Source organism: Antrostomus carolinensis, unplaced genomic scaffold, assembly GCF_000700745.2.
Source record: "Antrostomus carolinensis isolate BGI_N321 unplaced genomic scaffold, ASM70074v2 scaffold21739, whole genome shotgun sequence".
Classification (NCBI taxonomy): domain Eukaryota; kingdom Metazoa; phylum Chordata; class Aves; order Caprimulgiformes; family Caprimulgidae; genus Antrostomus; species Antrostomus carolinensis.
In genome coordinates, this window is record NW_010340944.1 from 6766 (window position 1) to 19081 (window position 12316).

The following is a 12316-nucleotide window of genomic DNA, read 5'->3' on the forward strand; positions in this document are numbered from 1 at the left end:
CAGTGAAGAAAACACCATTAACAGTGACAACAAAAAGGTGCTAAAATATTTCTGTTCAGAAAAATTCCAACAGTGAAACAGCAAAAAGGCATTTCCTATAGGAACAATTACTAACTAGATTCTGAGGAGGTATTAATCATTTCAGTTTAATGTGTTGTTTTTTTTTGTACACGAGAATATTTTGGAATACTGTTACTATTCCTCACAAATCAAGTAAACGAATTAGAATTCTGCAAGCTAGTTTCATAAAAACAGCCTCCTACCATAAATTAAATTTGTAAAACAAAAGAAACATAATAGAAAGACTTACTTATTGAGGAACACTTGTTTTAGATAAATACATTTGAAAACACAGCAAGGCTTAATAGTCCCCTAAAAAGTTTAGCTGTTTTAGATTTTTTTTCTGTTTGCAAATATGCTGCTTTTCTTAATGTCTAGGAAGGCGAACCTTATGAAAGGCTGTGGCAATGCAGCTGAAGCAAATGCTTCTGAAAGCTTTCAATAGCATTTTTTCAATTTACAAAATGTGAAAACATCTTTCAATTAGTAAAAAAAATAGTCTAATATACAAACATTTTTTAAAAAAATTCATTTGTGAAGAAAGGTAGTGTAATTACCCAGACTTATACCCATTCACTCCTCAGATAAACTGGTAGCTATCTCCTCTTGACACAAACCTCTCTATATTAACCCAGAGAAATGCATACACGGCCCGTTAGCCCAAGCAGAATAGTCATTCAGCTTTCCCCAGATTTAAACTATCATAAATTACCATTTGGACAGCATTAGAAAGAAATTGAAGCATACAAGGAATAAACTATAGTTTCTTTTTATATCAAAATGTACTCTTGAAAATGTGTTTGGCACAGTGCTAAATCATATAGTTAATACTAAATATTGCAGGATACAATAAAACCCTGGAGTTAACTTGTGTTTACACCCTTTAAGGGATAAAAATAAAAAGATACCAATTATTCAGAAGTCAGCCTATACAAACTGTATAAACAATATTTTATGTCTTGTTTTGAAAACCACTGATATAGTAAATTTTACATAAAAGACTGCAAAATAATATAAATGGATTTAAACAGATCTTTACAATAAGAAATTCAAATGGAAACAGACAAGTAACAAAGAGAAGTAAAAAAATTTATTGCAGTATTTGTTCCACCAGATTTGCTGGGGATCCCTTTTCTTGTATTATTTCAGGGTGACCTAATACATCAAAATCTACATTTACAAAAACTCCTCCTGCAGATAGGTCATAGATACTGCATGCTTTTTTTTTCTTTCCTTTTTTTTTTTTTCTCCTTTTTTTTTTTTTTCTCAACAGAATAAATTATATATCCAGGAAATTCTGCCATTTTACAGCCTGGAAAAACAATGCTTCCCTGGAAACTGGGCTAAGCTAAAGAAAGCCATCCGCTGCTAGGTTAAACTCCAAGAACACTTTATTAAGAACATTAACAGACTAATTTCCAACATTCACTTGTTTATTTTTTTTAAACAGAAAGTTTTTTTTCAAGATATAAACAATTTTTTTGTTAAACTATAATACAGTGGGAGTAAAAATGAACTGAGAAGTTTCTGCTGCACAACAGCGAAGGAAGCTCCCACAAAAATGTTTACCAAACATTTCCTTCTTTTTTCCCGCGTCCCAGGTTCCATTCTTACTCTTCATTTAACTGATTTTTTTTTTTTTTTTGCCAGAAAGTTGATATTTCAAGTTTTTCTGTTATTTCAATTCCTGTAAATTTGGCTGCATGTACAAATTCATTAGCTGGAAGTTCCATCCTTGGCGGCATACAGCGATCGTAAAGTCTGAACAACTTTATTAGTCAGCTTATTAGCACTCGTTAGAGCAATTTTTTTGTAAATAATGTCTGACTCTTTAATAGTGTCTACCCAAGGCACCAGTTTGCGGCCATCACGGCGCTTAGCCTCAGTCCAGGAGCCACTGTAGGAGCCTGCCATCCACTGAACACTGAAGCCATTGCTGGTTTTCTGTACTACTCTTGCAATTTGTGGTCGGTCTTTGTACTTTGGACAGCAAATAGCGATGACATCCATGACATCAACACTTTCATTCATCTGTGCTGCCAACTCCGTAGAGTCTGAATTTCGTTTTGACCTTCTCAATGACTAAAACATTGGGGGGAAAAAAGACCAAGTGTTACACAAAAGAACTTTAGTGAAATTATTGCTTTTATTGCTTTTAATCCCTTGACGCCGGGAGTTGGGATTTCCCGGCACACATTCCATTGCCGGCAATGAGACGCACCGCGACCGCCAGCGCCAAGGGGTTAACATATCCTTGTAAAACCACATACTCTTAATTTGTACCCGTGTCTTTATCTCTTATTGATATATAAAATTATATATACACATGAATCATAAAGCTACATAAAAACTTGGCAACAATAAAAAGGATAACACACAGTACATTCCAAAGGAAAATTAATAACTTTTTATACGGGATAAATCTCATTTTCTAGTTTGTTTTTTTTTTATTGTCTTTTCTGTTAAACTTTCTACAAAAGTTGTATAAACGGTTAAGTAGAGAATCTCTATCTACAAAATGCTTTCTTTCATGTGGATTACATTACTTGGTGTACATTTAATATAATAGACTGACATTTATAAGCACATAAAAATCATTTTACGTAATACGCTGCGAAATACGTTGACTCCTCCTCCGCCTCACCCCTGAAGTGCCTCCTCCTCTATCCTCCCCATCACTTTCATCGTCCTCTGTCTCAGCTGCATTGTTTTTAGGGCTGCCTCCTCCAAGCAGCGAGGTAATTGCTTTGTTCCGAGCATTTGTGCTAGCTGACACCTCTCCATCTTCTTCCTCTTCATCAGGATCCAAATGTTCCATAAGGAGCTTGAACTATTAAAGAAAACAGGTTAGTTCACACTGTAACTTTAAATACAGTCACACTACATGAAATAAAAAAACAATGACAAGGTAAAGAAACAGGATAAAACAAATGGCAGACAACTTCAAACTTGAGCAACTTCTGTTTTGTTATACAAACTTTCTACTTTCCTCTCTTTTTTTTTAGTAGATATGTAAAAGCTTTCTTCCTATGTTTCCAAAATTGCGTTTTTTCTCTAATTGATATTTAAAGATTGGGGTGGGGGTAAGAGGGGGAAGTAAATACACTGGATCTAGTCTCCACTCCTATGACAGAAACAGTCAGGGATTAGTGAACAAGTTATACAGGAGAGGTATACAAGATGGATACCAGAAATTAGAATACTCCATAAAGATGAATCTCCTTTAGCTGAAATTAATTTTCATTGTGTTTAAACTTATTAGAAGACTTTGAAAAATAGTCCCGCTCAACATCCTGAAAGGAAGTGGTGAGTTATCAGTATATTGCATAAGATTACTGTCCTGGTTTTTAGCTGGAACAGAGCTGGGTTTCTTTTTAGTAGCTGGACTGGTGCTGTGTTTTGCTCTCAGCCTGGGATTTGCTATGAGAGAGACACTGAGAACACACCAGTGTTTGCATTTTTGTCACTGGAAGGGAAGGACTTTGTGCTCTGTCTGTCTACAAGTGCAAGATCTAAGGGGGTGAGGAATATTGAAATTAATAAGCTAAACTGGCATTTGGATATGCCAATGGCATATTCCATGTCATGTCCAGTGTATTAGTGAGGGTCTCTTCCTCTCTTGCTCTCTCTGGCTTTCTCTCGGGCTCTCGCTCTCCCGGGACTGCGGTTTTGGTTCGGGATTGTCGCCTCCCCGGGATCGTTATCTGGGAACTGGCTGGGCTTGGTCAGCGGGTGGTGAGCAGTTGCCCTGGCTATCACTCATCTCCATATTTTGTTACTGTTATCATTATCACTATTTTAATATTAGTATTATTTTAAGTTTTCTTTTATTTCTATTATTAAATTGTTCTTATCTCAACCTACGAGTCTCCTTGCCCTTGCCCCCCAGTCCTCTCCCCTGTTCCCTGTGGGTGGGGGGAAAGTGGGTGAACGGCTGTGTTGGTTGCTGGCTGAGGGCTAGCCCAGGGGAACTTAACATTTTGAAATGTTCAACCAATATCTCAGCATCTACTTTCAAGTCTGGACTATGCTACCTAGTTTATCCTGTGTAACCTAGTTTCAAAGGATTTCAGGTTTTCCATAAAGCAACTTTACTTACATCTAAGTACTGTTTTACTATACTCCTCTTCACTTCTTCAGTGATCTTGGAGTTAGCCATATCACTTCGCAGAAAATCCAGAGTTTGCTTTGGATGGAAGTGCACTCCTGTCTTCCTATTTATCGCTTTATCATAAACTTTTGCAGATTCAGATGGAGAGTATTTCTGAATTTTACTGTTTAAAGAAAACAGAAGGGAAGAGCTTTTAAGGGAAGTCCAAAGCAATTTCAAGGAAAAGCTTTTAAAATCTTCAATAGAAGTAGTTGTATTTTAATCATTAAGTCATTGCTTTTTCTAAGCCAAAGTTTCATTACATTCAACTTACCAGATTTATGTTTTTTCTCCTACACAAACCTGTTACACAATAAGTTACTATCAGCTTTAAAAAAAACCTTCCAAACTTAATCCTTACAAAGAACTCACTAGATAACAAGATGGGCTATTACCTAAATATCCTTACCTATCAGAGAATCCACAGAGGTTCTTCAAATGCTGTTTCAGCATCAGAAGTAATAAGATGCCTTGGGAAACATTTGCAAATTCAATTAAAGGAGCTGAATTTTCTGGTAAACACTTCATCACAGCATTTATATCATTTTCTTCATCGGAATCTGAATCAGAGTCTACTCGTTTCCGTAACCTCCGAGGCTTAGAAGCTTCCTCCTCACTTTCGCTCTCACTACCACTGTTACTGTCACTCTCAGTTTCCTCATCTGATGAAGGTTTTCTTTCCTTTTTTTTGTCTTTCACCATAGACTGCAAGACAGAGAAGTTAACACACATTCCAAAATTAGAGTAAGTAGCATCATGTACATCTAAAAAATCTTACCAAAATATTTACTGGCTTAAATCAGCAATAATTCCCCGAACAAAGTTATTAATTTATAAGTCGATATTCAAAATTAAAATTATTTATGGCAAAAACATGCTGAAAACTTGATCCAAAGCCTACATTTTTTGCAAGGTAGGTACAGAAGGAACTGAAGCAACAAGTACTCCCCTGGCATGTTATTCTTAAAAGACTGCTCAACTTCATTAGCAGTGACAGTAAACTGCAGTAGAAGGCCAAATACAATAAATCAGGAAGAAAATTCCATTTTTCTTTCACCTGGATACAATTTCTCTGTGTTACATACATTTCCATACAGATTTTGGTACAGACTAGTTCAAGCTGGTTTTAATCCTTGTCTCTTAAAATTCTATGACATTAATTACACTGCTGACCAGAGAAACCCTCAAGGGATCATATACAGTATTAATAATAATCAGTTCCACTACTCGTAGAGCTACAGAATTTCACACAAGCATTATTACTGCACAGAGGATGACTTTTTATAACATAGAACTTAAGATGTCTTAAGCAGGATCTCATCCTTTCTGTGCTGGGTGCTACACGCTGGTCCCCAATCTGAAGAATGTACTGCCTCTTTCTAGCAGATTAAAAATTGACTTTGGTAAGGTGAGAATTCAAAGCCGTGTACTTTCCAGGCATCAACTCTGACTTGTACTTACGAGTCAGACTGGACATTCTAGGAACGGGTTTGCTTCCTGACAGTTTGCACCTTCTACTGTTAAAAGTTATCCAGTAAATGAAGACACTGAACTTTTTAAGAAGCCAAGGCTTTTTTCTTACAGGGCTGTGTACTGCCATAACAACAGATACTATAACATGATTCAGGTTCTTACAAGCTACCTTAAGGAAAGACATATTGTGCACTCTTTTCTTGCAACTATGTATTAAAAGTCTCTCAGGTGACACACGTTCAACTGCCATCAGCTACTGGACAACAAAGTAAACAAACAACTGGATTTTACTATTAAAATTATACAACCAACCACAATAAACTAGTATTTCATGATGCTTCTGGGTTCACGTGCTTCCAGATGTGTGCAATTAATTATTTTTTAGCCATATGAGCTAATTTTATAGATTTTATATTAAGATCTCAAAATTAATCATTCTTTTTTAATAATGTAAGCAGCAATGTAAGGCAAGTTCTTAACTAGTATCTACCAGATGCAGACCAGAACAGAATACTTGCTTGTTTTTAACTACTGGTTACAAAGTAATGCTACTGGTCCATATCTTAATTATCGTACTGTCTTCACTGAAAAATTGACTGAATTACAAAGTAGCCTACGTTGCCACCATAATAAAAATACTAAAATATAAATGCACATACCTCTTTAAATGACTGTAGTAGGTTGCTACCAGAAACTGATAGTGTAATGTCTATATGATGCATTATAAACAGTGGCTCTTCCTGTGTCTGATAAGGAAAACAGGCTAGATTGTCGGCTATGTACAGGAGCATATTCACCTCTGTTTTCTGGAAGTTAAAAAAAAAAAAAAACAGAGTACATATAAATACACCTATCTCAGATTTATACACTTATCCTGTGCTCCTAACAGTCTAGAGCAAAAAATATGATCAGAAATTTTATTCTACGTACCCCCAAAAACCCATTCTAAACAACATGTATGCAAAGTTTAGTCAAACCTGAAGACAATTTTTGATCAGTCCAAACTGGGTACAGAAAGGTAGTGAATAATGCAAAAGCTGACAAAGGCACTCTACTATATAAGTAATCTTATATAGGTAAATACCTTATATTGCAAAGAAAAACAAAGTATGTTAGGAAAATAAAATTATCAATAATTGTGTCATAAAAATACATGGTACAAAGATAATTTAAGCTTCTAATGCTTTATTTTAATTTCTTTTAAAGTGAAGGAAATGTCATGCTTACTGCAGTATCATCAAAGAGGTTGAGTAAGGAGATCAGAAACGCTCGTCTGTGTTGGCGGTTCCCTCGGATCATGGAGTATAGGTGTGAACACAATGCACTGGATGATTCATCATGTCTAAAACCTCTCACAGGATCTTTTGGGCAGGTATTAATTGCCTGTTGTACCTGGTAAGACATCTTCATACCAGCCACTGCTTTCATCTGAAATGGAAATGTATTTATTTTTATTTAAACCACTGCTTTCAAAGCAGTAGAACTTACTCCTTTTAAGTTGATGCTCATCTGAAGTTTAACTTTAAAACACGTACTGAGGTGATACTACCTTTTCAGTTGGCAAACAGATTAAAACAGAAGTTGTGGCAGAGAGAAGAATGCCTCGTGAACTTCTTTCACTGTCAATTCTGCTAGAAACATACAGCTACTCTGTACTATTTAAATAATTTTCAAGAATACTGAAATGTTTCACAAATCATGCCACTTGTAGTGAAACCAACAACTGAGTTCATATTAGTACAACAGGAGTAAAAAACAGAAAATGAGGAGGGGGTTTGCATATAACCTGTAATTTTTATCTCATTTTACTTACTTCAAGGTTCCTGCTCTAGTTTCAGAACAAACTGAATCTCTAATTAGGCTGTATATCTAGTGCTCCTCATACCACCTCTGCTGCTGGAACAGCAACGTTGCCTCTTCATCTATACGTTGTGTTAAATCCCAGCTGCCTACATAGCAAATTTCATCTGCTAGCCTTCACCTACTGGATTACATATCTGTTTGGATGCCATCAACAGTGCTCCAACTGCAGTGGAATACAAACAGGTATGAGAAGTCTCACAACGTAGTACATACATTGAACCTGGACTGGTGCCTTCTGAAACAAGGAGAGAGTGCTGCTGCTAAATTTCAGACCTTAAGCAGAATTACTGGCATTATGTCACAACTCCACAAATTAGCCCTCAGATTTTCTTTTCAGCAAGATCCCACAAATCTAAACAGTTTCCCATGCTCCTTCTGCTTAGATTACAATTTATAAAGCTTTGATGTCTTAAAATTCTAATACATGTACACTAAGGACTGCTACTTTTACAAGGTATCTTCTTCCCTACTCCACTGATACAGGAAAATAATTGCTAAATATTAAGAAACAGCTGTTTTTACCTCTTGTCAAATAAATGCTCTTAAGTACTATGCAGTGAGGAAAGTATTACTGTGTATTATAAATTAAAGGAAATTTTGGACTTGAAGAGACACTTCAAATTCTCATATCATTTCTATTTAAGAAGAGAGATCTCCAAAAAGGAAAAAGAGTTGAGATCACCTTTACAACTGCATATAATGATATTTTATTTGTTAGTTTATATTCTTTTTCTGCAGCTGAGGCATACTCAGATGCTAAACCACTACAGAACAAAACAGTATTTTGTAAAATGTTATTTTAGAATTACTTACGTGAATGAACCCAGCATATTTTTTGTCTATTTCCACCAACTGCTGGTCAGCCTTATTTCGCATAGAGGGCTCCGGATCTGTGCCCATAGCAATTAAGTACGGAACACACTTGAAAAATAAACAAAATGATCATTCAGTCATTGTATCTCCTCCTTCTCAGTGTTTGTTCTTCTACTACACTATTGTGCTTGTTATATTCTGACTACTGCAGAAACTAGAATAGGAAGCTTTATGCAGCTTACTTCTCAATTAATTTTTTGCAAGCAAATAGTACAAAATACACTAGAGACCAGCATTATAAATAACAGAAGTTGTGTGAGGTTTCAGGTAGTACCTCCCTTTCTCTCAAACTCCAAAGTCAACTTACACTACAGAAGATTACATTAAAAAAAAAAAACAAACCATGACCACTTATGACAGAACATGCATAATGTCCGCAGTATAAAAAATAATTACAAAAACATTATGTAAGCAAAGAATAATGAAGATGACTGAAGTTCTGACACTGACTGTGGAATTCCATAGTGTTTGGAGGACATGGGGATTAAGGTAGAGGCAAGCTGACACATTTTCCAGGATAAACAATCAAATGAAGAAAACAACTTGGCATACACCTAAAATTTATGACAGAAATGTGCTGCAACGTACATTTGTACATGTACAATTTGTACATCTTTAAGCACTGGCTGATCTTTTGCATTTTGATCCGAAACCAGAAAATACAGACTTTGGAATCTCGCTGGCTAAACAGTATAAAACAGATTTCAAGATACACTTCCTGGAAAGGCCCCTTGCTACAATAAGACATTACTGTATCATAGTTGGAAAACTGGAAATTTATGTAACAAGCATGAAAGCCTCAGAAAACCTGAAAAAGAGAAACTCCCATCATAAAAGCCTACCATACCTGAACGGGATGGATGAGACCCTGGTTTAACGTCAGTGCGATGACATTTAGAGCAAAGTGGCGCACACTGGACTGGGTATGAAAGAAAGCCTCAAGGACCTGTTTGAGATATAGCTGCATGATGGAACTACTCATCCCTGAGGAAATATCACCCATTTCTTTCAGGTCTTCCTGTTTTGCTACTTTTTTCCCTGTAAAAAGGACAAAAGTAATAGCACGCTTACCACAGGATAATAATTTACTTTGCCATTACTTGATGCATGCTGATCTTTAACCTTTACAATACATACACATTTCAGCTGTCTTCAAATGCGTTTATGATCTCATGAAACGTAGAACAGTCTGATGGTGAATATACATCAAAAAAACTAAAGAGATATGACTAATTAAATTCTTGTTCCTTAATAAAGGTTTTTAATTTTAAAAATTTCTTATGTTGTATTTATTATTTTCTATCTGAAAATTAACCTTAGAGGAGATTTTGATAAGAAGTATTACTACCATCATTACAGCAATCATGGATTCTGGATAGCTTCCAGGATTTATAGATATTCATATAAATAATATACTTACTATGTGTATACACTTATGCACATCATGAATTTTTGAAAACTATTCTAACATACTTGGAATACACTATTACTGATCTGGTAACAATTCTAAGCGATTTAGTTCACATATATAGTAATTGTATGCATGGAAGTTAGCTTTTGCATGCCTCATTAGCACCGAAGAACTCGACACTTACAGTCTCTGTCTGCCTGTTGCATACGTGTATCCTCCTCCTGCAAGTAGGTCTGGAGGTTTTTTAACACCTGGATTTTTAAGTTTACTGAACAGTTCTTATCTGAAAGAATGCTGTTGTACAGAGTCTTCACTTCCTGTTCGAACATTAAACTTGGGTGCTGTATAAACGCAAATCCTAAGGGTGGAAAAAAAGAGTAAATATTCCATGTTGTTATCATCTGGAACTTGTATTTTTGCTTTTGAAGTCTTTCTTCAAAGTAGAGGTGTGAAATTTATCTCCTCCCAACAGCATAAACTTCTTCTAGTCCAAACAGTATTGCTTTTCTATATGGACATCATCTATAGCTAATAAGGAGTTACATTACCCCTGACAGTTCTATTAGCCATGACTCTGATGGATAAAGATGGGCTGTCCACCCAGGGCAGCTGCACTAAGAAGAGTTATACAGGTCTGGAAGCATGTCCAGTGTAGTGACCTGCATCTAAGACTAGGAACTCTCAAAAGAACAAGGGAGGAACATTACTAAAAATTACCCATTGTCTAATACATTTGGAGAAAAACATTCTGCTGAAACTATGAAGAGTTATTAATATGGAGGCAAAGCACATGTGGAAAAATTGTTAGATATCACCAGTATTTAAAAATAAAATCTTAAAAGAAAAAAACTCCAATAAACACAGTAAAATTTATACCTCTTGCTGTCACTATTCATATACCTATTAAGGTCTTCTCTTGAAAACTATGTAAAGCATTCCCAAGATATCTGTTGGAAGATACACACTATAGAACTGGTTTTAGCTGCAGCCTTACCCCTGTCAAGGAACTAGTTGTTCATACTCTATATTTCATAAAAACTTTTCTAACTTAATGACAATATATACCATTTTATATCATGTATATAGATTTAGAAGTGCCACTGACAAACTCCTAGGGAGTATCATGAAATACTAATAATGGGAACACAACATCCCAATTTAAACTACATTTAAATACTTGATTTTTTTTTTAAAGACTGTTCAAGAAAAGCAGACATTAAATGTATTTCCTATGACCACAGGAAACTAAGATTCTGAATGAACACACAGAAAATATATAAACATAAAAGAAGGGAGAGAAAAAAGAAAGCAAATACAATTATAGAAAAGCAACGTATAAAAATAGCGGTAACAAAGGGATGAAAAACAAAGAGTCGAGTTTTTAAAACTGGCTCCATACACACAGAAAAGACAGTGTAGATAAAGGCTAAGTCCAGGGCAAGACCTCAGTGTGTTTAAGATCTCATTTCAGCCTCAAAACAAGCAGCAGAGAGAAGCAGGTGAGGTGGAAGGAAAAGAGGAGAAAAAGAAAAAGGAATGATGACTGTCTTTGGAGTATGTGGCATAACTGTGCACTGTATACACTGTATACTGTGTCTATTGATGTTTATAACTTGACCATCTCTGAGCAAGTCCAACACCTTTCTTAAAGTTAATTTTAAAAATTAAAAGCATGTGTGTGTATGTGTAGCAATCCATAACACTTTTTTTCCTTCATTCACTTAAAGGAGTCTAAAACACTAGTTTTAGAATTTCAGGGAAATTCTTATTTTTTGATCCTGTGTAAGTGGGGAAGAAATCTTACTTGGCATCAGAATTTGTCAAAGGAGATGAAAAGAGGCACCTGCTGTGTTCTTTTAAGGACCGACTTCACATCTTGGGGCTGCCCTCACACCTCTTCATATCTGTTTTTTTTTTCACTCTGTTAAAGAGTCTTAAGAGTAAGCACTGAACGTGGCTGAGTAAGACATTACCTGTTAGATATTTACAGGCTTGGGTAAATTTACTAACAAAACTTTATATCCTCAACCTGCCTTGTAAGTAAATACATATCTGGAAGAGAAGCATAACATAATCATTAAGCTTATGGTTAAGCTTAATCCCTCTACAGCAGTGACACATGCCAAAGCAAAGGCTGAAACCACTGAGTGTCCTTACTGAAACAATGCAGTTAATAATTGCCAACAGGAAAGTACGGTCTTCACATGATGCCTTCACTGTGTATAAATGTTGAAGTAGCTTGCCAGTCATTTTCACCTTATTGCTGCACACAAACATTGAATGGCTTTGACAACTTTGCTCAACTACCAGCCTGTAAGGTGGAACATTGCACCATCTACCACATCTCCATACATCAAACAGCTACCCTCCAAATGAAACCAGCACTTAGATGAGATCAATATACCACTAAAACAGTTGTCTGAGGTTTAATTAAAATAAAGGCTGATATGCTCCCAGGCAGAAAAAAAAATATCTGAAGAATTCCT

The 12316-nt window shown here is 35.7% G+C and overlaps 1 protein-coding gene across 1 annotated transcript in view; it reads right to left on the minus strand.

The window, feature by feature from the left end:
• Positions 1-813: 813 nt before the first annotated feature.
• NIPBL (NIPBL cohesin loading factor) overlaps positions 814-12316 on the minus strand; it is a 100284-nt gene continuing 88781 nt past the window's right edge. The window contains 9 exon segments of the mRNA XM_010176339.2: positions 814-2142; positions 2705-2890; positions 4160-4334; positions 4620-4915; positions 6343-6489; positions 6911-7111; positions 8360-8467; positions 9267-9457; positions 10015-10188. Of these exon segments, the coding sequence (XP_010174641.1) occupies positions 1777-2142; positions 2705-2890; positions 4160-4334; positions 4620-4915; positions 6343-6489; positions 6911-7111; positions 8360-8467; positions 9267-9457; positions 10015-10188 (1844 nt within the window). The 3' untranslated portion in view covers positions 814-1776.